This window comes from Delphinus delphis, chromosome 19 (genome assembly GCF_949987515.2).
Source record: "Delphinus delphis chromosome 19, mDelDel1.2, whole genome shotgun sequence".
NCBI lineage: Eukaryota > Metazoa > Chordata > Mammalia > Artiodactyla > Delphinidae > Delphinus > Delphinus delphis.
Genome location: NC_082701.1, coordinates 57,795,225 through 57,822,164, shown reverse-complemented (window position 1 = coordinate 57,822,164; position 26,940 = coordinate 57,795,225). Strand labels below are relative to the sequence as shown.

The following is a 26,940-nucleotide window of genomic DNA, read 5'->3' as shown; positions in this document are numbered from 1 at the left end:
ACTCGGGAAGTCACGTCGGGAAGCACAGGGTGCCCTCCGTGCCCTCGGCCCAGCGTGACGGCGGTTTGTGAGGAGTAACCCGGAACGTCACCTGCTCTCGCTGGTGGCCCGCGAGTGGGGAGGGCTCTCGGCCATTTACGTTTTGGACGATGGCAGTTGTTTGGAAAGAATGAATCCGTTGTGCAAATATTTTTTCAGCCCATTCCTTAGCCCAGGAAAAAACAGTAGAAAGAGAAAACAGTAGATGGGATCACCGGGTGGAGGCAAGATCAAGGGGTTTTTCCATTGTTTTCTTTTGAGTTAAATCTAGTTTGGAAATAGGATTAGTCCAGAACGCGTCAGGTCTGGGACATCACAGTGAAACGGCTTAGATCGTTCTGTCTTGTTATAAAGATAGTAAGTGGGAAGAAAAGGAGGAGGAAAGAGAAAGAGATGATGGTGATTTTTCCTGAAGGTGCTAATCTTCCCTCTGGAACAAGGCAGATCAGGTGTTTGGAAACCCCGAGCCGTCTCCTCCCCAAGCTGAGCGTTTCCAGCTCTCTCGACACATCCTCAAGCAAGGGTTTTGAGGAGACCCTCAAGTGCCACTGCAAGTGACACTTCCGTGGTTTCAGGAAGGAGCAGATGCTCCCGAGACGCGGCCCCGGTGAGCGGCGCAGCGAGCCCAGGCGACACTGCTTCCCTCGGCTGGTTTCCTCATCTGGCTGCTGGTGGGTAGGGGTGGAGGAGAGAGGGGCGGGTCCGGCGAGACTCCCTCCCCCGCATCCAGCCGGGGGGCGGGGGGGGGCGGGGGGGCACACCTTTGAGCAGGATATGGTCTTTGCCGTTAATACAGCTTAAACCGCCAGGAGCTCAGGGCCAGGGCCAGAGACTTTAATGTGGGAGGAGAATCCGGGGAGGTGGGAGAACAGAAGTGTGGGGTCCCGGGACCCCAGAGTTGAGGGGGAGGGTGTTGCAAGGAGGGGTGGCTGGGCAGGGCCTTGGGAGGCTGCGGCCAAGACGGTGGGCCTGCCTACACGGGTTGGAGCCCGGATGGACGGGATTGGTTTCTGCAGAGAGCAGGGGACGGACGGGCTCGGACGGACGGGTCGGCAGGAGGAAGGAGGGCAGGGACATGAGGTAGTAGCTGCAGGGGCAGCAGGTCTGGAGAAGATTTTGGTTTTGTTACTATTCAGTTATTTGACTTTTGCAAAATAAGGAGCAGGTGTGCACAGTAGACATCCAGTGACACAGGGCCTTTCACCCTCTGCCCGGTCCCCCTTCGCTTCTCCTGGAGGGGACGAGGCACAGGTAGCAGCCAGCGGCCAGCCTCGGCCAGTCTTCCCCAGCTGCCCCGCTCTCCCCCTGGCCTGATTCCGGGCTCCTGCTCTGGCCCACGCCCTGATTCCCATGGTTGTCGCTGGACCCTGTCCTGGCCCCTCAGGCACCCCCGGGGCCCAGATGCTGCCGGCACTGAGGGTCCTGGGGCTGACCCCGGCTACCCATCCTCCGGCCCCAGGACCATCACTCTGGAGTCACCCAAGGGGTCATGTTGACCACCCACCGCGGGTCTCACCAGGGACCCCCACCTTGGTATCCACGGTCACCCCTCCACTGGACACACCTGAAATGGAGCTGACGTCCCCAAGTCCAGGGGCCCTGGGGCTAAAGTGAGGCTCCGGGGGGTGGAGGGGAATGGGGGGAACCAGAGAGGGTGGGGGGCAGGGCTGCAGAGACACGCACGCACGCACATTCCTGGGCTGCTGGGAAACTTTATTGGTCTCTACTCTAGAGAGGGAGGCGAGGATGCCCTCGGAGCAAGAGGGGTGCCAGGAGCAGCCGTCCAAGGGCGCAGCACAGCGAGGCCAGGGCAGCTTCAGTGACGGGGCATCTGTGGGGGACACGAGGCGTGGTGAGGCCCTAGCCCAGGGCCCAGCGGCTCCCCGCACTGCCGCCCCGCCACTCACCTTGGCCGGGCTCGGGGGGTATCTGGCTCTGAGGGCCTCCTCATTCAGCAGAGGCCTCACCAGGCAAGAGCGGCGGTGGGAGAAGGTCTCGAAGCTCTTCTTGCCGTGGTAGGACCCCATGCCGCTGCCCCCTGCGGGAGGAGCCAGCTCAGCGTGGCCCCAAGACCCCGACGCCCCTCCTGCGCCCCTTCTCCGAGCGGCCTGGGGGCCCCCGATCCCTGGGGTGTCCGCCGAGGCATCCACGCCAGGAACAGTGGCCAGGAAGAGCCTCATCCCAGCCCCGCCACTAGGTGGCTCTGCGACCTCTGGCGCGTGCGCCCTCTCTCAGGCCCCAGGTGACCTCTGGGACCCTCTAGGGTCTCGAGGTTGAATGTGGCTGATGGATGTGCCAGCAGAGGGAGAGGTCAGTGGGAGTCTGAGGCCCAGCCCAAGGGTGGGGGTGGGACACCCGCGGGGGGCAGTGGGCCGTGAGCTCGGCCCCAGACTCACCCACGCCCCCGTAGGGCAGCGAGGGCACGGTCGTGTGGACGATGACGTCGTTGGCCGTCACCCCGCCACTAGAAGTCTCCGCGATCATCTTCTTAATCACCTGCAATAGCCCCGGGGCTCAGCCTGCAGCCCGGGACACCCAGCCCCTCCCCCTCCCCGCTGCCCAGGCACATCCTGGAGCCGCAAGGACGCGGGAGCTGGTGAAGGCAGAGCCCCCGCGCCTGGCCGCTCCCCGCCCCGAGCCCCAGGCTGGGTTCTCCACTCTCCCCACGTAGTTTTGTGGGGAGATGGTAAGAGCAGCAGTTCCCAGGACGGCGTGCGCGGCACCGAGGGGCTCATCATCATCTCATTCACGCTCTGTCCTGATTTCAGAGCTGAGAAGAAAGGGGCTCAGGAAGGTTAAGCAGCTTGCGGTGAACAGTGAGGCTGGGATTTGCTCCCAGGTCTGTGAACCCCTGGATCCTGTTTGCAGGAGCAGCGCGCCCAGGGCCCCAGGACCCTGGAGGAGGGTCCCCCGGCTCACCTTGTCGTTTAGGGAGAACACATAGAGGGCCAGGGGCTTCTCGCGCTGGCTGATGAACTGGATGGCTTCCTCCAGGCCGCGCACGCATACGATGGGCATTATGGGCCCTAAGACCTCCTCCTGCATCACCGGGGACTGGGGGTCCACGTCCACGAGGATGGTGGGGGCTGGAGCAGGGAAGAAGCCGGCGTCAGCCAGTGTAGAGACCCCAGCCCAGGCGTCTGGTTTCTCACCCAGCCCTTTACAGACAAGGCGGCAAGGCTTAGCGGGGCGGGGCAGGCACGGGGCCTCCTCCTGCCAGGCTCCATCCCGGCGGACCACAGAGAGAACCCTGGATTCACCTATACGGGAGGAGCCCGGGCTCCACACTTCAGGGGGCGGGCCCTGTGCCCCGCTAGCCACGTGAGCCCTGCTGGAGCTCTTCAGCCTCCTGGCAACTTGGGGGCCAAGTGGGGCCCCATCTGCTGACCCTCCAGCCCAGGCACTGCGGGCCCTTCCTGCTCGGCACACCTGGGGCTCCTGTGGCCTCTGCTGAAGCTGCCGGGATGCAGAGGAGGTGAAGCCTCCTCTAGGCCTTGAGGGGAGGGGCTTCTGGGCTGGGGAGGGGCCTCCCAGGGGCTGTGTCCAGCTCCTGCCCGCCGAGAGGCCCAGAGCCAACCCGGGGCCACTGGTGAAAGTGACGGACACACACCATGGGGCTGCGTCTGCTCTTCAGGGGTGTGTGCCCACCCGCCGCCCGCTCGCGGGGCCCCTGGCAGCCCTGGCGGGCAGGCGGTGCTCTCCTGAAGGGCAGCGCACACACCTATGTACCGGCTGGTCGCATCCCCGGTGCCCCCGTAGGCGACCTTCTGGCCTTCCATCAGACCCATCACCCTCTGGAAGTGTAGGGAGTTGATGATTCTCCCGTAGTCGCGGGACTTCTTGGCATCCTCCCCGTAGAACTCCTGTGGAGGAGAGCCTCCAGGTGAGGATGTGGACCCTCATCACGGCCACAGGCTGTGAGGTCACTGGTGACCCCAACCTGGGAGCACACGTGGGCACCGCCCTGTGGGGCAGCAGTCAATGGCACTGCGACCCCGAGAACTACGGAGCTGCCGCACCCTGGGCGCCCCCCGACTTTCCTGGCACACGAAGTGCTGCAAGACAGCTGTGTTGTTTGAAAGAAATACACGCACAGCGTCTGGACATCACACTGGGACCAGACGCGTGCGTCTACAGCAAGGAGAATGGAGGGAACGCACCAAGTCAGCAGCGACTGGCTTTAGGTGGTGGGATTCTGGGTGGAGCTTTTCCCTCTTCTTTATGCTTTTTAATCTTTTCCAAATTATCGACAGTGAGTGTGGATTATTTTCATGAGCAGAAAAGAATGAGCCAGTCTTTTCTCAAGTCCACGTCCATGTCACCGCCTGGCAGCCTGTCACCCGCCCCCGGGGCCAACACTCACCTTCAGGGACTTTGTGAGCTTCTCCACGACTTGGTTCTGGATCGAGGGGTCACACAGGATGTAATCGGGGGCCACGCACCCCTGGCCGCTGTTCATGAATTTCCCCCAGGCGATGCGTCTGTAAAAACCCCAGGTTAGATGACATATCGCCAGCCCGGGGGGGCTCCCCAGGAACAGGCCTCTGGCTCAGTTAGCCCAGGGTCAGGGCACGAGGGGCTCTGCTGTGAGCTGTCCACCAGGGGGGCCCCTTAGCACCCCACTGGCTTCTAGATCCCATGACCCTGGACGTGCTCACAGGGCCTGCGGTGACCTCATCACTGACTGGCGGGGGGTGTCTGGCGTGGGCGGCCTTTATCCCCCTCTTTTCACAGCCTTGAGCCCTGCACGGCCAGGTGTCACTGTGCTCAGGGCCCCACACCCCAGAAGGCTACGTGTGCGGGACATGAGGGCGGGCAGGGCTGTCCTGGACCCCTCCTCTGCGGGAAGCCTTTCCCGCACCTCTTCTGTGAGCATGGTACCTCCAGCCCCAGCTCCCGCCAGGACCGCGGGTGCCCTGAGGGCAGGGGCCACGTCAGTGGCACTCAGAGTGAACTGCCGTCCGTCTGAGCTGGGGGGCAGCCAGGCCAAGCCCCTCACCTGCAGGCGACGTCCAGGTCACAGTCCTTGTCCACGTAGCAGGGGTTTTTGCCCCCCAGCCCCAGCGTGACGGGGGTCAGGTGCTTGGCCGCAGCCATCATGACGATCCTGCCCACCCCGGGGCTCCCGATGTACAGGATGTGGTCAAATCTCTCCTTGAGCACCTCCGTGGTTTCGGGGACACCCCCACTGATCACCGGGTACAGATCCTTCCGAGAGAGGACAGAGGCGAGGCTCAGAAAGGACCACAGCCCCCTCCCCACGTGGCCGGGCCGTCGCCACCAAGTGGACCCCCTCTCTCGGCTCAGGGGCTCCAGTCACCCCAGTGGGAGTGGCCAGCTGTCCTCACCCAACCCGGGGCTTGGGCCCTGGCTGCAAGAATTCACTATTTCTCAACCCCTGAAGACACGGCCCCGCCCCCGTTCTCCGTGTGCCCTGGAGAGTCTGTCACCTTGTCCAGGTACTGGGGGAGGATGGTGGCCAGCAGGCTCGCTGTGTTCTCACTCAGCTCCGACGGCTTGAGGACCACCGCGTTCCCTGCAGAGCACACGGAATCAGGGCCATGCTGGGGCCACCCCCCTGCTCTGCCCTCCCAGGGACCAAGGGCGCATGGTGGGCGGTGAGGCTGTGTGGACATCTGAGCCTGGCTGGGCCTGGGCACCGGGAAGCCTGGTCCCCACAGCCTCCTGTGAGAGCCGGACCCTCCTATGGCTCCCTGACCCCAGGCTGCCTCTTCGCACAGGCCTGCGCCCCCACCCCAGGCCCTCCCCTCCGCAGTGGAGAAGAGGGATCCCTCCTGGCTCCCCGACCCAGAACGGGGCTCACGGTACCTGCAGCAATGGCGCCCACCATGGGCTGGATGGTGAGGCTGAAGGGGTAGTTCCAGGTGCCGATGATGAGAACCACACCCAGGGGCTCTGAGTGGATGTAGGACTCATCCTGCTGGGTCTGGGGCGTCTTCTCCACGGGCTCGTCCGCAGCCCACTCAGGGAGTTTCTTGATCACGTAGTCGATCTCCTCCAGGACGTACACGATCTCCTCGTAGTAGGCGGTCCATTCGTTCTACAGCGAGAGGGCTCCGTGAGGCTTGCTGGCCCCAGGGTGAGGGCCACGCAGCCGGGGCTCTGAGCAGAGGCCCCAGGGCTGGCGGTGGTCCTTGGCTCGCTGCTTCCCAGCTTTGTGACCCCGAGTGAACCTCCTGACCTCAGTCTCCCAGTCTGCAAAATGGGAACATGACTGGACCTCATGCTCCAGGTGGGCCCATTGGACACAGCTTGGCTTGTTCTGCTGCCCACATGAAGGGGGCCATTCACCGTGGGCTCCCCAGCCCAGTGGGCCAGGCAAGAAGGCACAAGGGGGCAGAGCTGAGGATTAGCCTTCGAGTGGTGGGTCTGTGAGGGCCCCTTTCTGCCACTGCTGGGGGCCCAGAAAGGTTGGACACATCGAGCATGAGGTGCCCTCGGGCACCCCAGACCTGAGTAGTGATTTGAGGGTCACTCAGTGAGTTGGGGGTAACTGAGCTGAGGGCTGTCCGGGAAGGCTTAGCGATGAAAACGAGACTTGAAGCCAGGACGGAGCCCTAAGAAGACCACCCTGATGAAGTGGCTTCAGGAAAGAGGCCACCAAAGAGAGTCAGGAGAAAATCCAAGAGACCCTCAGCCAGCGGAGGAAGCCAGTGTGGGGGGCTTCCGAGAGAGGGGTGCAAAGTGGGACACACAGCTCTTCCGTGAACTTTGGCTGTGCAGAGCAAGACAGAAGTCGTGAGGTCAGCACTGGGTTTTCTTGCCTTTGTTTTTTGCTGTAAGATGAGAAATCTTGAGAAATTAAAAAAAAAAAAATACAGTGGCAAAAGGCCAGGAAACGGTAGGGGGACGGGCTCCACAGCCCCTCTGCTCTCTTCCAAGGCCAGGCGGATGGAAGGGTGGAAGCAGGCCCAAGTGACTTGGGGGCAGCGAGGGGGAGGGGCTGAGTATTCGGAGGGGTCTGATTTTGCCCAGGGGTAGGAGAGGACGGGGAGGGAGGGAGGGAGGACGCCCAGCAGAGCAGGCTGCCCTCCGCGAAGCCAGGCTGGGCTGTTCCCTGGTGTGGAGAACCCGGCCCGCACGGGGCTGAGAGGTGAAGGAAAGAAGAGGCCGGAAAGGGGTGGCCTCGTGTGCTGGGCTGGGTGGAGAAGGGCGTGAAGCCAGGAGTGGGGATGACGGACCTGGCGCGTGGGACCTGGGGCGCCGCAGGACGCAAGGAGAAGCCGGCACGCCCCGTCTGAGCGGCTGCGCTTTCCCCTCCGTAAAAGGGTCCTGAGGCGCCCGGAGTGTTTTGGGGGCTAAGTGTCAAGAGCCGGGCGCAGAGCCTGGCCCGCGGCGCGCAGCCCACGTCCTGGGCGCACGCAGCCCTCTCCTGCCCGTGGCCGGTCGGGGCGCACCTTGCGGAGGTCGGCGGCCAGCGCGCCCACGAGGTCCTTCTCGCGCTCGCGGATCAGGCGCCGCAGCCCCTCCAGCTGCTGGACGCGGCACTGGAGCGGGCGCGTCTTGCCCGCGTTGAAGGCGGCTCTGGCCCGCTGCACCACCTCGCTGATTGTGTCCATGGTTCCTGAGGACAGAGAGCTCCTTGGAGCCGGGAGGAGGGCGTGTGCTCCCCGGCCACCCACTGGGACCCGGGGTCCCCAGGGCAGCACCCACCCTCACTGGTAATTTTATAGGAAGAGGAAGATCTCCCTGGGAGCACCGAGAAATGGCCTCCTTTTGCCTTCTCAGCTCCCTAACCCTGTTGTCTTGGACTCTTCTGGCCATCGGTGTACTCCCTCCCTGAGCAGATGACAGACCCCCGCAGTGAGGACCCCAGGCAGCAGTGACCTGCGGTCCTCAGGGTGTCTACAGATGCTGATGGTGGGTTCTTGGCAGGGTGCTGGGGGCAGGCCCTTCCTGGCATCTCAGGGCCCATGCCCACCTCTACCTTCGTGTAGAGTTGGTGACTCTCGCAGGCAATCACTCCAAGTGCTCTGCACACCCAACCAGGGCAGTCTCCAGATCAAAGGACACGGGTCGTGATTCCACACCCACGCTGATTAAAGAAAACCCAGCATCAGGATTCTCACACCACCTTTCTGGCTGAGCCGACAGTCTCAAAAGCACTGGCGGCTTCCCAGACAGAACCAGGCTTGGTGTTTAAACCCGTGTGTGCCTGTAACACCTGTGAGACAGACCGACTCACAGAGCTTCAGATTTCCACAAAAAAGCTGCCCGTACAGCAGACCATGCTGGCGAAGCGGGATGGCTCTGCTGGGAGGCATTTGGCTATGCCCAGCAAAAACCTTTAAAATCTATTTCTCTGTGACGTAGTAGGTCCACGTTCAGGAGCTCATAGAAATGAGCGCATTCCTAAACATTCATGAACAAGAAAGTTCATCAGGCTTATACATAAAAGAGAGATACTGGAAACATCCTAAGTGTCCATCAGCAGGAGACAATTTCAAAGACGTCTGCTGCACCCACGTGCCAGGTGATCGTGCGGTAATTAGGACAGAGATGGACAAGTGTTTCAGCACCTTTATAAGGGCACTCTCTGTACCAGATGTGTCCCGGGCATGAGGCATAAGAAACAAAACAGTTTCCAGAACAACAGATACCCCAGGCGTGTGCGTGCCTGTTCATGCGAGAGCCCAGAGGGGCGGCCCCCGCCCCCCCGCCGCCACCCCGCGTGGTGACTGCGGGGGGATGGGAGGGAGGTTGGGGGTGGATTAGAGGTGATCCTCATTTTCATCTTCTGGAGGGCTTCACTTTTTTTGCAGTGAACTTGCATTTTTAAAAAATGTTTGTTACCTTTTTGAATAGGTAACACGCTCATGGTGGAAAATGGAAAAGATACAAAAGGGACACAGAGAAAAGTAAACGTTCCTTCTCCCTTCTCCCCCAGCAATTCTTCCTGTCCTCCAAGAGGTTCCCACCCTCTTTCAGACACGGTGTAACCTCTGACATCAGAAAAAACCCACAATAAGGCTATTTCCATTTGGCAAAAAAATTAAATACCATATCTACATATATGTAGATACACATGTATGTAGATATGGTATATGTAATACATATGGTATATGTGTGCATATTACCATACATGGCATATATAAATTTATAGATGTGCATGTATGTATGTGTGTATATGTATATATGTATGAAATCCTGCTTGAATTCCAGCAAGTGGCTTCTGACTCCTCCCATCACCTCCCCTCTCTGCAGCACTGACCCCCACCCTGGCTTTCGGCATGGACAGGAGGGCCCTGCTGGCATCCAGGGCGCCCCAAGCCTGGGGTGCCACGGCCCCCTCCCTAGGTCCGACGGGAAATCGGAGGGAGCCCTCTGGGATCCCTCGGCCCAGCCTGCCATGGGCCAGGCCACCTGTGACCCCAGCCACACAGCCCGGCAGGAAGGTCCTGCTTCCCTCCCCAGCCTCGTGTGGGCAAACCAGGGCAGCAGCCTCTGGCCATCGGCCACCAAGGCCTGGCGGCTCAGGGCAGAAGAGCTGGTGGGAGGGAGCCCGGGAGGGCTGGCCCCCAGCTCAGCACTCAGAACCACATGGTCTCTGGGAATGAGCTTCCTCTGTGGGCAGCGTTAATAGCAGTGTCGCTTCTCAGTCATTACAAAGATTAATGGCGCCGGGAAGTAGCTAACATTGCGCTTGATGTCCCAGTGGGAGCAGCTGGAATTAGTCCCCCAGGACCCATCCTTCTTCCCACACCCCTGCATCCCGCCTGCTTCACCTGTGCCACTTTGTTCCCAGGTGTCATCATCCCCTTTGATCCTCACAAAAATCCTCGCTCTGTAGGAGCGCCCACCAAGAAGGAGCCATTACGAGTCCATTTTACAGATGAGGAAAGTGAGGCCAATAGACGTGCAATAAGTGCTCTGTCTTTGGTCTCCCAGTTAGCAAGTAGCAAAGTCAGGATTTGAACCCGCTTCTGTCTCTATCTCATGCCGCTCGTGCCTTTAACTACAGGACTCTGCTGCCTCTGGGTTACTGAATCAAGGCTTCTCACCCACCGTCCCCTGGGTCCCCCTGCTCCAAGGGTCCCCGGGGCCTCTACCTCCCTGTGGCAGGGGTGGTAGAGCTGCCAGACGTGAGCTTCAGGCCCTTGGGGCAGCCAGCCGCGGATCCTCAGAAGATGTTCCTGGGTGTGGGGAGGACCAGCCACAGAGGTGGAGCCGCTCCTGGCCAGGCTGCAGCTAGAGATTTCTAGGAGGAGAAGAGAATGGGGAAGAGAGTTACCTTCGACACAGGCTGTCCCGGGGCTGGAGCTCCAGGAATGGGTATCAGCCTAGAGAGGATGCATTTAAGGACCCTTCTCCCCGCCCCCTGGGCCCTTGGAGTCCCTGCCCAGGAAGTTTGCATAACAAGAACAAAACAGTTTTCAAAAGTGGGGTGTAGTAATCCGGCCCTCTGCTCCCAGTTTGGGGGATTAGGCCTGGGGTTGTCTGCTTTTGTTCTGCTCAGAAATGCAAGAATGTGTCTGTGGAGGCTTGGGCGGGGCCGGGTCCAATCTTCCAAAGGAGCCCCTGTGTTTGCCTCGGGCATGGGGCTGCTGATTGATTCAACCTGACCTGACTGCTTCCAGATTTTCCAAGTGCAATTACCAGCGGCTGTCCTCCTGACCTCCCTGATTACATAAGGGCGGGGGAGGCACAGTCACAGTGAGCGTGCACGCAGCTACCCGAGGACGCCCCATCAAGGTGAGATCTCTAAGCCTGAAGAATCGCAGGCCGGGGCTTTCTACACGAGGCCCCACCAATACGTGGGTCTGCCCACTTGTTGAACAGCAGAGAAGAGGGCCACGGACCAGTACCGACTGCCAGGAACCTCCCCGGTGAGGTCGGTCACCCACGGAGCCAGAGATGCTTGGGCAGAGAGGACTCTGGGATAACAGATGTTTGCTGGGCGTCTGCTCAGTGGGGATGGAGGCCTGTGTGGAAGACACATCTGGCCACTTCTCACACCGCCCCTGCTACCTGGACTCTGGGCTTCCTCCCACTGGGCACTTCCTGCCACCCTCACCCACCAGCCTTGCTTCCCTACAGGCTCCTGCAGAGGTGCTCTTCCCTCCCCCCTCCCTCCCCCTGGAATGCCCCTCCCGTACAGCCCTCATCATCACGCTTCCTCCTCTTCCTCCACGTTATTTTTCTCCAGACCATGTATCACCCTCTGAGATGCTATTTGTCTACTTATTTTGTCACCTGCCACCCTCCAGATAGAATTTGCTTTGTTCACTGCTGTATCCTCAGCACCCAGAACACTGTCTGGCACATAGTAGGTGCTCAATAAGTGAATGACGGAATAAACAGAAAGTTTCAAAATAATATGAACCCTATAGTGGCTGGAATATGCACAAGATGCTACAGGGCCTCAGATGAGAGTCCCGAGGGAGGGAAACGGAGTCTGAGCTGAATGGGAGGTATTTAGGCTTGGAACAGCAAAAGCAAAGGCACAGAGGCAGGAAACAAGGTCGTGTGTCTTCGCAGTTATTAAGGTGCTATTAAAAACGTAACTAATGGGAAAAGAATTTGAAAAAGAATAGGTACATGTATATATATGACTGAATCACTTTGCTGTACACCTGAAACTATCACAACATTGGGTTTTTTTGTTTGTTTTTTAATATTTGGAAACTTTATTTTAATGAACAATTCTTTTCTGGTGTGATTTTATTTTATTTTTTGGCCGTGCTGCGTGGCATGTGGGATCTTACTTCTCCAACCAGGGATCGAACCCGCTCCCCCTGCATTGGAAACGCGGAGTCTTAACCACTGGACCACCAGGGAAGTCCTAACATTGTTAATCAACTATACTCCAATATAAAATAAAAAGTTAAAAAACTAAAAGAAAAAATAAAATTGTAATTGAACCTGTTGGAGATGCATATTCCCAGGCTCCACCTGCTCGACAAAATCAGAAACTCTGGGATGAGGCCCAGCCATTGGTGGTGTAACAAGTCCTCCAGGTGATTCTGATGCCTCCAGGTGAAGTTGGGGAACCAGTGACTCACCAGTTACTGATAACAGTTTACTGGGAGGAGTTCCCTTTATTCGGTGTTTTTATTCCTTTAAGAAATTGCTATAAGAAAATCATATTATTTATTGTTGAATATCTGCTACAAGTTACAAACATATATATGGATTTATAAAATTATATTTTGTAACTATATAAAGCTGGGAAGATTGATGGTAATGATGTGAATATGAGAGAGATTTTATATTGGCCTGTGACACAGAATTCAGTTTACATGTTTCAAGTGGCCAAGGAACTAGGGTGATGGCATAAAACCTTATGAGAAATTGTTCTAAGGAACGAATAAAAACTTTGTAGTGGCAAACGTGAAGTCATCAGGTGACAGCAGGTGTGACGTGAGGCATTATTCCAGGGACGCATCACAAATCTGGGGCTGCCTGTGGTCATCACGGCCAGCACTCAGGCAGCAGTCACTTGTGCCGTGACTGAACGCATGGGGCCTCTGGTGACAATTCCACAGGGAGGGTGTTATTCTCCCCATTTTATATAAGGGGGACCAGAGACTTGTAAGAACGTTGGTCCAGGCTCTCACTGCTCACAGGTGGCAGAAGAAGCCCTTGAAACCACCAAAGCCCAGGCTCACTCACCGAATGCAAGCCGTCTCCCCGGAAGTGAGGTGCAGCCAAAGCAACCCCAATAGGAAGTGACGTAGTCCATGCCCGTTCCCCACGGGGGTGCCCTCCTGCCCTCCTTCTGAACGTTCTGATTATCATTACGCAGACGGTTCCAACCAACCTGGGGATCTGGTTCCTCAGGCTAAGTGAATGGATGGAAAGAGGAAGGACGACGGGGAGGAACAGCTGTGAAGAACAGTGAGGAAGATGCCGACTGGAAGGATCAATTCCATTTACAACAGCATCAGAAAGAAGAAGTAAATTTAAATGTAAACTTAACAAAAGAAGTGTAAGACTTATACACTGAAAATTGCAACACATCGTCGAAAAAAATTAAAGATCTAAATAAATGGAAAGAAATCACAAGTTTGTGGATTGAAAGACATAATACTGTTAAGGTGACAGCACTCTCCAAATTGATTTACAGATTCAATGCAATTCCTGTTAAAATCCCAGCTGGCCTTTTTTTTTTTTTTCAGGAGTAGCTGATCTTAAAATTCGTGTGTAAATGCAAGGGACCAAGAAGAGCCATAACAATTTTGATAAAGAAGAAGAAAGCTGGAGGATTCAATTTCAAAAGTATAACAACGCTGCAGAGATCATGATACTGGCATAAAACAGACAAGCAGATCAATGGAATAGAGCTGAGAGTCCAGAAACAAACCCTTACACGTGTGGCCAACTGACTTTTGACAAGGCTGCCAAGACAATTCAGTGAGGAAAAAGAACAGTCTTTCCAACAAAAGGCACTGGGATGATGGAATATCCACATGCAAAAAGATGAACGTGGACCGTTACCTCACACCATACACAAAAATTAACTCAAAATGGATCATCGACCTAAATGTAAGAGCTAAAACTATAAAACTTCCACAAGAAAACATAGGAGTAAATCTGCATGTCCTTGGGTCAGGCAATGGTTTCCTAGATAACAAGACCAAAAGCACAAGTGACAAAAGAAAAAAACAGCTAATTGGGCTACATCAAAGCGTGGGCTTCCCTGGTGGCACAGTGGTTAAGAATCCGCCTGCCAATGCAGGGGACACGGATTTGAGCCCTGGTCCGGGAAGATCCCACATGCCGCGGAGCAACTAAGCCCGTGCGCCACAGCTACTGAGCCTGCGCTCTAGAGCCCGCGAGCCACAACTACCGAAGCCCGTGCACCTAGAGCCCGTGCTCTGCAATAAGAGGAGCCACTGCAACGAGAAGCCCTCGAACTGCAATGAAGAGCAGCCCCTGCTCGCCACAACTAGAGAAAGCCCACGTGCAGCAACAAAGACCCAACATAGCCAAAAATTAATTAATTAATTAATTTAAAAAAATGTCAAAGCATTTGTGCTGCAAATTATACCAGCAAGAAAGTGAAAACAAAACCCACAGACTGGGAGAAAAGATTGGCAAATCATGTATCTGATAAGGGACTTAGAGTATATAAAGAACTATTACAACTCAACTTTTATCGTTTGTCAGTATTAGACAAATAACCCAATTTAAAAATGGGTGAAGGATCCAAACAGACATTTTTCCAAAGAAGATATACAAACAGCCAACAAACACATGAAAAGATGCTTGGCATCATTCGTTATCAGGGAAATGAAAGAGAAAAACACAATGAGATACCACTTCCCAGCCACTAGCATGGCCATTAAAAAAAAAAAAAAAAAGGCAGAGACAATAAGAAGTGTTGGCGAGGAGGTGGAGAAATTGAAACTCTCCTACACGGCTGGTGGGCATGTAAAATGGTGCAGCCACTTTGGAAAACAGGCAGTTCCTCAAAGAGTTAAACACAGAGCTACCATATGACCCAGCAAATCCACTCCTAGGTCTACACCCAAGAGAAAGGAAGACCTGTGTCCACACAAACAGTTGTACATGAATGTTCACAGCAGCATGATTCATAGGAGCCAAAAAGTGGAAACAACCTAAATGTCCATTAACTGATGAATGGATAAACAAAACGTGGTGTATCTGTACAATGGAACATTATTACGCCGTAAAAAGAAATGAAGTTTGGATACATGCCTCACCACGGATGAGTCTTGTGGACAGTATGCTCCAGACACATAGGACTACGTAGTGTACGACTGATTCCATTCATATGAAACGTCCAGTAAAGGCAAATTTATAGAGACAGAAAGTAGGTTAGGGGCTGCCTGGGGCTGAGAAAAGGGGGTGGGGGCAGAGGGTGAGGATTGACTGCTAATGGGTACAGGGTTTTTTTAGGGGGACAAACGTGTTCATGATTAGGTTGTGGGGATGTCTGCACAAAAAACTAAAAAAAATTGAGTTGTACACCAAAATGAATAACATGGTGTTGAATTGTATCTCAATGAAGCTATTAAAATATGTATATCATATTCAGTACCCTCACTCTGAGAAAATAGGAAAATGCATTAGGAAAATGTGGAATCTCCCCTACAGAGAACTGAAAATCATTTACGTAGATCACGCCCCCAGGAGGAGGTGGAGTGTAACCCTCTTTTCTTACGTGTGGGATGTGTGTAGTGACTTCTTTCCAAAGAGGCCAGGGTGGACTGGTCAGGGGAGTAACTCTACACAGAAGAAGCTGATGAACACGACCTCAGCGGGTGGTCAAGGTCAAGGTCATGGCGACCCCATGTCCCCTGGATACCACGTGATAAAAACCGGCGCTTCCACTCTGTGGTCTGCTTCCCCAAACCCAAACCCCCAGTCTAACCATGAGATGAACATCAGACATGCCCAAACTGAGGGAAGTTCAACAAAATACCTGAACAGCCCTCCTCAAAACCATCAAGGTCACCAAAACAAGGGAAGTCTGAGCCCAGAGGAGCCTGAGGAGATGGGACAGTAAATGGAAGGTGGTCTCTGGATGGGATCCAGGGACAGAAAAGGGACATTCGGCACAAATCAAAGAAACCCGGAGAGAGCATGGGCTTCGGTTAATCACACACCAGCATCGGTTCACTAGCTACAACAAACAAGATATCGGCAATAGGGAATCCACGTGCAGACGACCCAGGAACTCTCCACACTGTCTTGGCAATTTTTCTGTAAATCCCAAACAATTCAAAAGTAAGATTTTTATTTTAAAATGTCATCTGGAGGCAGCACACAGGGTAAACGAGTGCTAGCTCAGGGGTCCCCAGCTGTGAGGCCTGGGAAAGACGCTTACCTTCCCGGGGCCCCGTTTCCCCATCAGTTAAAATACGGGCGCCAGAATCACGAGCAGTTGTGTGGGACCCTGAAGAGGCGACATGCGTGAAAGGACTTTGGAAAGTGAAATTCCTTCCAAAATCATCCACGGAGAGAGGTAAGCTTCAGTGAGCTGCACCACTGACCTAAGCTAACCTGCTCGTCTTCCTAATGTCATACGGGCACTAGGTCTTTGCCTCGGGAGCCCTTCAGCCTCCAGGCGGGCTGCCCTTCCTCCTCCCGTCGTCCCCACTGCTTTCCCAGTCCGGCACCGGCTCCCCTGCTGTCGCCTGGTGGATGCCCCCCTCCTGGCACCATGGGTGTCGCCTCCCCACTGAGATCCCGCCATGTAAACTTCCCGTATAAACTTCCGGGTGAGGCACAGTGCTGGGGCTCACTGGCCTAGAGGGCTGACTGCTGGGGCCTGGTTGGAGCGAGGCGGACAGCGTGGGTGGGGCAGGCTGGACTCGGCTTCGCCCAGCAGCTCTGACCTCGGGGTCCCTCCCGCCGCCGTCCTGGGTTCCTGGGTGCAGCGCTGAGCCACTGGAGGACACTGGGATTTCAAATACTGTTTAGAGAGCTTCTCCCCGGACAGCGGCAAGGAGAGCGGACCGGCTGCATGTCTGGGAAAACGCAGGAAGGATCCCCGGGGGTCCCTTCCCCTCTATCTGCCCTGAGGGCAGAGACTTGGGTCGGAGAAGCTGCAGGTGTGCATCCCGGGAAGTCAGTGGGAGGAAGAGGGAAGCTCCCCCAGGGATGCTGCAAAGGTCCCCCACTGTCACCCGACCCTGACCTTCCCCTGTGCAGGCTCCCAGGAAGCCCCCAGGAAGCCAGGGCTGAGTTGGAACAAAGGGCAGCCCGGGGCTGGAGTGGGCAGGGTTGCGCGGCCCGGCAAAGTGCAAGTCACGGTGAGCTGGGCGCCTGGTCCGACCCCGCCCAGAGCCCCCGCCTGCTGGGGGGCAGGCCCGGGCCGCCTGGCACTCCTGCTTCTCGAGCGTGGGAAACCGCACCCCGATTCCTGACAAACACGAGTGCACCCCATCGCACACCAAGTCTGATATTTATTCTAACAAGGGTGAAAATCTCTCCGTTTTATTTCTGCATGGTGATCACACAAACATAATTTCGTGAACCTGCACAATGTGATGACTAGTTTTTAGAGCCGCCCTTTCCTTTCACACATAACTGGCTTGCCTCTCCCTCTGTCAGCACCCCGTAAAATTCCAGTGTGCACCCCCTGTGTTTTTCCCAATGCTTATGTAACATCCGATAAAGTTAAATGTACATGACACACTGGGGGCTGTCGCTGCTTTTAAAACAGGGGCTCATCAGACACGGGCTCTGATCCCCCGCTGCCTCAGACCGCGGGATCCACTCTGTCCCCTCTCGCAGCTGTTTAGTATTAATATCAACAACGTTTGATGTGCACAGGACCAGAATGCTCCCTGTTGAGGGGAAGCCACCTGGCTTCCAGCTTTTGACCGATGCTCCATAAGCCTCCTTGAACTTACGGGTGTTTTTATTTCTCTGTAACAGAATCCCAGGAATGTTGGCATTTTTGATTTCGTGCGTGTTGCCCGATGGATTTCTGCAAGGCGGTCCCTGGAGGCCAGCAGGCTGTCCGGGCTCTGGTCCAGTCAGGCAGCCAGTGCCCTGCGTTCTTGCCACTTCTCGGCTGTTCCCTGACCCCGGCGGGTGGGCTGGTGCATTGTCACACCTGTGCCGGCCACAGGCCTTCGCCCCACTTCTCTTCTGTGTTTTCCTTGTCAGAGTTTAAGAGCTCTTGCTGTTACAGCTGCTGAGTCACTAGTGCTCTCCTTGATCCGTCACTTGTACGTGGACTGGATTTATGGTGCCTTTTGCTACACGTGAGTTTTAGTATAGCCAGCGAGAACTCTTCTGTTTTAGTTTGAATGAGGAGGGTTCTCTCTCCTGTCCTATGTGGTTCATCTAATTCTCGGGACATTCTCGTAAGATTTGTATTATTATTTACTCTGAGCCCATCAAGAGACTATTTTATCAATAATGCGGACGTCCCCTATATGAGCTCATTTAATCCTCACAACTGCAAAGAGGTAGGAACTATTATGATGTCCATTTTATAGATAGGAAACGGAAGCACAGAGAGGCTAAGTAATTGGCCTAAGGTCACACAGCTGCTAAGTGACAGAGCTAGGCCTCACCTGGCATCGATTCCTTGATCCCCCATCGAAGGCTCACACCCTTGGGCTTCCCCATTTCCTCCAGGTTTTTGAATTTTTGCTGTAGTGTTGAATAGTTTCCTTAAAATGCTTTAATCTCCTGACCCTGTCATTATGTCTCCTTTCTGAACCTTAACCTTGTGTGTTTCTGTATCTCATTTTTCTTTCACAAAGAAAGTGCAAGTCAGGGTGAGCTCGGGTTCTTCTGCTCACGGGTGTTTGCAAAGACCAGGCCGCACTTATCTTCTAAGAGAAGCGTGAAGCTAGGTTTCTGATTCATTTCTGTTCTTCTTCATCAATTCCATCTTCCTACTTTCTTTTTGTACTTAAACTGGGTAAGTAGGTCCTTTGACTTTTGTTTTCCTATTTTAATACTGATGGCCTTTGTCTTTATTTCCCACTGAATATACGGTTTTGCCGTGTCCTGGAGTTTTGAGAATGTAACATTCTTACTTTCACCACTTTCCAATAATTTTTAATTTCCCTCTTGATGGCCTCTTTAAGTGTTTTTTGTAAGTGTGTTTCCTAATATCAAAGTAGTTAACATTATATTCGTCACACCTTTATTATTTACTGCCAGTTTTCTCAGATTATGATAAAAATATGGCCTTCTTCTCTCCTTTTCTCTATTGGTTCAGGTCTTCTTTGTGGTCAAATAGATAATTTCTGTAGCCGTTCCAGGGACATACGAATGAGATGTATTATTTCTGTTCATAGATGTAAAAACCTCCACCTATTGAATCAAACGTACCGACTTTTCCTGGGTGTATTACCCAGCTGTCCTTGCAATTCTGATACTTCTGCTCTGTGTGTTTAACCACATTTTGCTTTGTTCATACAAGTTTATGACTGTTTGATCCCCTTTATAATTTTTGCTTTTCTTCTTCCTCTGTTGTGATCTTAAAGGCCACCTTATCTGATGTTAATTTGGGTGGTCCTGCCTTATTTTTGTTTGCACGGGTCTGAGCACCTAAGTCCCTCCAGCCCTTCTTTAGCCTGCGGCTTTACATGCATTTCTCATAAATGACAGAGGGAGGGTTTGTCTTAGACGCCCTCTGACCGTCTCTCTGTTTTACTAGAAGGACTGGGACCTTCCATCGCATTCTTCCCATTACCTTTGTGTCCACTCTTCACGTCGCTCTCTCCTCTCTGATGCTCACGGTTCCTCCCTTTCCCTGCTCATCTGAAAGCTCTGCCGCCAGGGAAGCCCCTGAAACGGCTTTTTAATGTGTTTTCAATTCCTGCTTCCAGCTGTGCCTCCTCAAATCTTTCTGTCCCTTCAAACACTGGGAGCGGCTCCATCACTTCCTGGTCAATTCCCGTGCCCAAAGCTCCGTCCAGACTAAGTTAGCACTTCGGTCCCAGCGCACAGCCTCCGCCAGCTCAGCTCCAGTCTGTGGCCCCAGGAAGGGGACAGGTCTCATCCCGCCTTGTCCCCCGAGGCTCTGTCCCCCAAGGCTCCGTGGCCCTGGTGCGGGGGCTGACAGGAGAAGGGACCAGGGCAGTGTCCTTCTGCTTACCTGGCGCTCCCCACGGCCTCTGGGGACTCCCAGGGGTCCCGCAGCTCCTGCCCACCACACAGGTCCCGGGAAAGGAGAGATTTCCCCGCACCCTCAGTTCCAGCCCCACCCTCCAGGGCACCTTCCTCGGGTCCCCTCACCTGGCTGGCAGCTCCCCTGGTATCAGCGAGATGGTCCACGGGCGTGCCTCCTTGGAGTGCTGTCAGCTGGAGGAAAATCACACATCCTCTTGTGCAAATGGGGCCCCCTCTGCCTGGCTGTCTCTCTCTGGCTCTCTTTTCCAGCTCCATCATCTCGGATGACACAGAGGGTAGCTCAGCAAGCCCCCTGGGTGAGGAGATGTCCCTTCTGCAGGCACCCCGATCTCTCTCGGTGACTCTCGGAGCCCCCCTCGGTTGGCTTGGAGAGGTGGGGACTCCACCTTTGGGGGAGTGTTGGGGGGGAAAGGAAAAGGCCACAGGCCCCCCTCAGGTGCACGACTTCCTTGACTCTTAAAATTGCTGCACTTTCTAGTTCCCCGTCTCCATGGCAGAGAGATGCTGGAAGCAGTTCTCTCCCTCACCTGGAGCGAGGTCTCCACGGGGCGAAGGGCCAGAGTGCCCCAAGGAAGGACAGACAGAGCCCAAGGGGAGGGGGCGTTTCAGGCCCTAGGGCGTGGCTGGAGAGCTGGCCATTCCCACACTGGCACACATGCCGGTCTCCCCTGAGTCCATACTGGTGATGCTGGGGAGGGGTCGGCAGCCACTCTTGGGACCGCAGAGCCGCTACAGGGAACACGGCCCGGTCAAAACCATCTGCACAGCTAACTACAGCAGAGCATCATCCAGCCTTGAAAAAGGGAGGAAATCCTGGGGACTGCCCTGGTGGTCTATCGGATAAGACTCAGCACTCCCAATGCAGGGGGCCCGAGGTTCAATCCCTGGTCGGGGAACTAGATCCTGCATGCATGCCGCAACTAAGAGTCCTCATGTCACAACTAAGGAGCCCGTGAGCTGCAACTAAGGAGCCCGCATTCTGCAAGCCGGTGCAACCAAATAAATAAATTTAAAAAAGAAAAAGGGGGTGTACTTCCCTGGTGGCGAAGTGGTTAAGAATCCTCCTGCCAATGCAGGGGACACGAGTTCGAGGCCTGGTCCGGGAAGATTCCCACATGCTGCGGAGCCACTAAGCCCATGTGCCGCAACTACTGAAGCCCACGCGCCTAGAGCCCGTGCTCCGCAACAAGCAGCCTCCGCTCGCCGCAACTAGAGAAAGCCCGCGTGCAGCAACAAAGACCCAACACGGCCAAAAGTAAATAAATAAATAAATATTTAAAAAAATAAGGGGGAGGGGAGGAAATTCTTACACCTGCTCCAACAGGATGAACACGGAGGGCATTGCGCTGAGTGAAACAGCCAGTCACAGAAGGACGGGCACTGTATGGCTCCACGTGTATGAGGTCATCAAATCCACAGAGACAGAGGGTGGGATGTGGGGGGGTGCCAGGGGCTGGGGGAGGGTGTAGAGTGAGGGTGTAATGGGGACAGAGTTTCAGTTTGGGAAGATGAGAAGGTTCTGGAGATGATGGTGGCGATGGACGCACAACAATGCGAATAAACTTAATGACACTGAATCGTGCACTTAAAAATGATGAAGATGGTCAATTTTACGTTGTGTGTGTGCCTACGTGCTCCGCTCAGTTCCACTGCTAGACTCGGCTCTGAGCTGTGGACACCATCTGGGAACTAGAGCTACTCTTCCCATCAAACCAGGAGCCTTCTTTGTCACGGGGGCATGGAGAGAACCCATTTCTGCAGACTTCTCCCTACCCGTGCCTGACAGGTGTGGACTCCAATTTCGCTGAGAGCTGTTTTCCTCCATTATTGCGGCTAATGATGACACTCAGCTCATGTATGTCTCAACCAGACTCCATGTTATTTCCTTGGAACCATCAGTTGACCTTTAACATGGACCTTAACTCTGACTAGAATTTAAAGTCTCTGTATCAGCACAGTGTAATTTCCGTTGCCCTTACTCTCCGCCCCCTTTTTTTTCTATTTTAATCAGAAAATATAGTTAAATACTGAAAAAAAAAAAAATCCCATCCACATGGACCCAGTAACGTAGCAGATGCATGGACACCCCACCCTCTACTGAGCCCCCTGCCCCGGGTACTGGGGCGGGAGCCGCGGTGGACAAAGGGCAGAGGCGACCCTCGCCCTCACAGAGACCCCACCCTGCAGGGACAGAGCCGGCAGAGACTCTCGGAGAGCTGGGTGGAGGCCCTGTGCAGTGGGTCAGGGGAAGTGGCCCCAGCACTTGTCCAGGTGTGAACCAGCTCCGGCTTTAAGTGAGCAAGGCTAGACTTGCTGAGACATGGGTGGAGGATGACAAAGCCGAATCAGGACAGCAGTTACCTTTGGGGCAGGGAGAGGAATAGATAGCGGGTGGGGGGGGGGGGGGGGGCGGGCGGAGAATGCACCAAGGGCTTTCTAGGTATGTAATTTCTAAAGCTGGGTGGAGGGAACACAGGTGTTAAGTATTTTCGTATATTTTTGCATGCCTATTTCATTGTTTAAAGTTAAGACTATTTTTTAGAGCAGTTTTAGGCACAGCAAAACTGGGGGGGAGACACAGGGAGCTCCTGTGCACGCCCTGCCCCTCTGCATGCACAGCTTCCCCACCATCAACACCCCACCACAGGGTACATCTGTTACCACTGATGAAGCGGCACGGACAGGTCATCCCCACCCAGAGCCCAGAGTTGACATGAGGCTCACCCCTGGTCTTCTATATTCTGTGGGTCTAGACAGATGTATCATGAGCTGTATCTATCATGATCATATTACACAGAGTATTTTCTCTGCCCAAAAGAAGAAAAATGTAGCTTTCGAGGTGTCTGTGCTAAGTGTCCAGTGGTCATGGGAGTGTTGCTGGGTCAGAGCCCCATCGTAGACATGGGCTCCCCTGCGGGGTGAAACTGAGAGCCAAAGAAGGGAAAACAGGATTGAATCCTGGAAGCCACGGGCTTGAACAGAGCGGGAGAGAGGCAATGGATTCGGGCGCAGCTTCAGCAGAGCAATTTATCTATGAGACCAAAGAAGTGAGGGAACCATTAGGTACTAGCAGCCTCACTGGGGCATCACTGGTGAACAGCACAGGATTGGAGCAGCCCGCAGGCCCGACAGGTCAGGACCGGTTAAACAAATGAAGGCGCAGCCATTCAAGAAACAGCTGCAGGTCTGTAAAAAGGGCAGATGTTCATAATATGTTCATACATAAGGAACACAAGTTTTAAAATAGTATATTTTGTATAATTCTATTCTTTTTTTTAAAGTATTACCCTGGGTAGGTGTAGGAAGTACTTTTTTTTTTTTAATTTATTTATTTGGTTGTGCCGGGTCTTAGTTGTGGCATGTGCGCTCCTTAGTTGCAGCTCACCGGCTCCTTAGTTGTGGCATGTGGGTTCCTTCGTTGTGGCATGCAAACTCTTAGTCGTGGCATGCAAACTCTTAGTCACGGCATGCAAACTCTTAGTTGCAGCATGCATGTGGGATCTTAGTTCCCTGACCAGGGATCAAACGCAGGCGCCCAACAGTGGAAGCACAGAGTCTTAACCACTGGACTGCCAGGAAAGTCCCCACAATTCAATTTTTACAGAAGATTTTGTTTGCACGGGAAATCATGTGGGCAGATGAATTAAAATGTTAATATAATCTCTGGGATGATGGGAGGTTTGTTCTTTTCATTTATCTGCCTTTGTAAAGGTTTCTGCAATGAACACAAAGTACTTACGAATATAAAAAGGAGAAGGGCCTTCCACAGGGAGCAGGTCCTGTCACTTCCTGGAATGCTGAGAGAGGAGTGGGTCCCACGGCAGGGAAGCTGTGCATCTGGGCTCCACCGGGCCAGGCCTGGGAGACAGACTGGCACGTTGTCAGCCCTTCTCAGTGCCGCGCAGGCGAGGCGTAGGGAAGCCTCCCTGCCTGCGGGTCTGAGGGAGGGTTCCTCCCACACAGCGGGGTCCAGAGTTCTCCCCTTCCCTCGAGGGGTGGATTTGGGGGAGCCCCCGACCCCTCCACCCCCAGGATGTAGGAGACTCCACCCCTCAGGCAGACGGCTGTGCCCTCCCCCTGCCCTTAGCCTCTGATGGTGTCTCCAGTTTTCTGCCAAGGTCCCCTTACACCAGCCTGGCCAAGACCCCAGCCCACATCTCTCCTCTCGACACCCCCCTCACATCCTCTACAAACACCGCAAAGCGCTTGAGAGCCGCTGGCTAGGTGCGACCTCTTGGCCACCTGGGTTCTCAGGTCTCAGACACCATCCACGATGGCCCCCGGTCAGAAGATACACATAAAAGTCCCCCTAGGCTCCTTGGTGCCAGCAGCCCTCGGCCTTCCATCTGCGGTGTAGGGGTGGGGAGGGGCCTGAAGCACAGTCTTGGCCTCAGGCCCCGAAAAGGCAGGGCCGAGATAAAGGCTCCTGGGCAGGACCTCACCGGGAGTGCGAGCTCAGGGGCGTGAGACGGGGAAGGGGAGGCCACAGGAGGACGAGTGCTGTGCTGGTGACCACGCCACCCGGGCTGCGGGCTGCTGCGGACCACGTGGGGGCCAGCCTGGAGGCCGGGCTGCTGCAGGGCAGGCCCCAGGGCCGCTGCTTGTGGCTCGTGGCACAAGCACTGGGGTCTCTGGACAGAGGTTGGGCGACCACTGGACAAGTCTTCCACGACCTGGTTTGTTCGGCGCTCCCCCTGGTGGCCACTGGCATGAAACGCAACGCTGTGCGCCCACTCCGAGGTCATCCGCTCGGGCCACTCCTAGACCTCCGCATGTCTGATTTCCCGGTCTCCCTTCTAGGCCCCGGCAACCCCCCACAGCCTTCACCACCACCCACATGTCTGCATAGACCCTTACCCTGGACCTCTCCTCTCCACGCAAAGGCAATGGCTGTGCACAAGCTCTGCCCACCTTGCAAACGGGGTCTTGCGTGTGACCCAGGAGAAGCGAGGTGGTCGTGTGTGTGTGTGTGTGTGTGTGTGTGTGTGTGTGTGTGTGTGTGTGTGTACACGTGTACGTGTTTGGGTGTGTACGTGTGTGTCTGTGTGTGTGTTCTCCTCTCTGACACCAGGCAGGGTTGCTGCAGGATCAACCCCCCGGAGCAGCACGGACACAGGGTCACAGCAGCGCAGCGACACCTGTCCTGCACGTCCTGTGCCTGATTTCTGATTTTGTTCCCAGGCTGCCACAAAACTCTTTTTACAAATAGTCATTTTTCACCAATTCCGTTCTGCTTAAATCAGCCAGAGAGTCCTTTCCATTCGTGGCAGGCTGCAAAAATGGCCACAGGGATTCCTCCCCCCGCCCCCCCTCCCGGGTGAGCAAAGGGTTTCGTGGTAGGTCGTTGCCGTGCTTCCCCACCTTGAACCTGGACTCGGTCCACGGGACACTGGGAGATCTGACTCCACAGGGCTGAGGGGCGAGCGCCTGGGGCTTGTCCTCTGAACAGGGCTGGGCCGGCAGTCGACGGCAGAACGTCAAGCAAACCCACAAGCACAGGTGAGCCACCTCAGGCCACTGAGCACCAGCCACGCTGAGCCAGAGCAGAGCCACCCAACTGGACCACAGAATTATGAGAAATAATATGTGTTCACTGTGTTAAGCCACTGTCTTTGGAGGGGTTTTGTTACACAGCAAACGTGAGCTCATATACGATGTCTAGCAACGGAGAACCCCACCCGATCCACCCACATCTTATTCCTCTCCAAGTCCTGTGGGTTTTCACTGCTCCCTACCTCTTCAAAGCAGGCATTTCCTCCTCTATGTTTCAGTGGATGTCCCTGCAGCCATTTATGCCGCCTTCCATCTTTTCTCCAACCCACCAGTTCAATCGGGCCACCCCCTCTGCTTCGAACCTTCTTACGGCTGCTAGAGGGCCTCCCCCAGCCTTCCTCGCCGCTCACTTTGTCCCCACACGCCGACCTTTGGTCAGGCAGGGCTGTTGCCGAGCGCCTGTGTCCATCATGGGATGGACGCACTCACACGTGCACAGACACGCGCAGAAGAGTCTCTGAGCGCAAGCAGAGTCGTTGCTATACCTGCATCTTGCGGCGGTGCGGCAGGGCGTGAGCTTGGGGGAGCCTGCCTGAGATGAATCCTGACGCAGGCACCGACCACTGTGAGATTCAGCAAGTTACTTCCATCTCTCAAAGGTGGCTGCGAGGTTCACACAAGTTCACACACGTGAGATTCTTGGAAGTGCAATGGCACAGGACTGCACACAGCGTCTGCCTGGAATGCGGACATCACCACTATCATCACCACCACCATTGTCACCACCATCACCATCACCACCACCAGCACTATCGTCACCACCAGCATCACCATCACCACCATCATTGTCACCATCACCATGACCATCATCACCACCACCACCATCATCAATGTCACTGTCATTTTCCACCAATATTTGTTGAGCACCTGCTCTTTGCCAGGCACTGTCCTAGGAGCTATGGACACTATGAACAAGACAGATTCCTGCTTGAGAGAGCTGACATTTTAGTGAGGTGAGTAGAGTAACAAGTAAAAATAGAAACAGGGTAATTTCAGAAACTGGTTACTGGGCTGCAAAAAGCAAACGGTGCTGGGACAGAGAATGACTGCCGTGTCTTCGGTGCCTTTGCTGTTGCAGGCTCCCCCTGCCACGGGGCCTTTGCACATGCTAGTCCCCCGCTCTTAGAACATCCTCCCCTCCTTCATTAACCTGGTCAGCGGCCACTCATTTTTTCCTGACTTTGGTCCCATCACCCCTGCCACAAGCCCCCCCACGAGCAATAACATCGTCCACCTCTCTTTTGCGGCATTCATCATACCTGTGTGTTTATCAGTCTTGTCTGAAGTGTACACCCCGTGAGGGCAGCCAAGCCTCTCTCTCGATGCTGTACCTCCAGCACAGCAGGTGCTTAACAGTTTTGAATAACAAAGAAAGCTGGAGAAAAGACCAAATTTGAAGTCAAACATTACAGTTCCTTGAAATGTATCCATCAGATTCTGGCCTAGGAAACATCTCACAGAGGAGGAGATGCCTTCCCTAGACCCTGCCTCACACCAAACCCCTCTTCCCTGTGTGCGTTCCAGGTACTCACCCTGAATCCAATCATAGAGAAACTTGGGATTTTTCCTTCTCTACCCTGGTTGGCTGGAGGCCTGGCTCTTCTCGCCCACGAAAGACCCTCCAGGGCCGCCCTCAACACAAGAGCGTGAAGGCCCCTGGGGGAAGAAGTCAGAGGGAGACCAAGGGCAGCCTTTCCCCCAGGGTCCCTCTGTCTCTCCTCTGGGGCCCGATGCCCCACCCACTCTCAAGGGAAAGGC

General features: G+C 54.9%; 1 protein-coding gene and 1 long non-coding RNA gene across 2 annotated transcripts; both read right to left on the bottom strand.

Annotated features, from left to right (window-relative positions):
• Positions 1 to 1,742: 1,742 nt before the first annotated feature.
• On the bottom strand, positions 1,743 to 8,091 carry ALDH3A1 (aldehyde dehydrogenase 3 family member A1). Its single transcript, XM_059998177.1, has 11 exons — positions 7,988 to 8,091; positions 7,458 to 7,624; positions 5,869 to 6,100; positions 5,490 to 5,575; positions 5,039 to 5,247; positions 4,403 to 4,520; positions 3,761 to 3,902; positions 2,959 to 3,125; positions 2,436 to 2,535; positions 1,947 to 2,077; positions 1,743 to 1,870 (listed from the first exon to the last, which is right to left on the bottom strand). The coding sequence occupies exons 2-11, from the start codon at positions 7,617 to 7,619 to the stop codon at positions 1,856 to 1,858; spliced, it is 1,362 nt and encodes a 453-aa protein (XP_059854160.1). The 5' UTR covers positions 7,620 to 7,624; positions 7,988 to 8,091; the 3' UTR covers positions 1,743 to 1,855.
• Positions 8,092 to 10,177: 2,086 nt separating this feature from the next.
• LOC132415083 (uncharacterized) lies at positions 10,178 to 26,503 on the bottom strand. The gene is made up of 5 exons (XR_009517086.1): positions 26,442 to 26,503; positions 25,668 to 25,860; positions 23,369 to 23,487; positions 19,735 to 19,800; positions 10,178 to 10,258 (listed from the first exon to the last, which is right to left on the bottom strand). It is a non-coding gene; the product is annotated as an uncharacterized lncRNA (long non-coding RNA).
• Between the last annotated feature and the right edge of the window lie 437 nt (positions 26,504 to 26,940).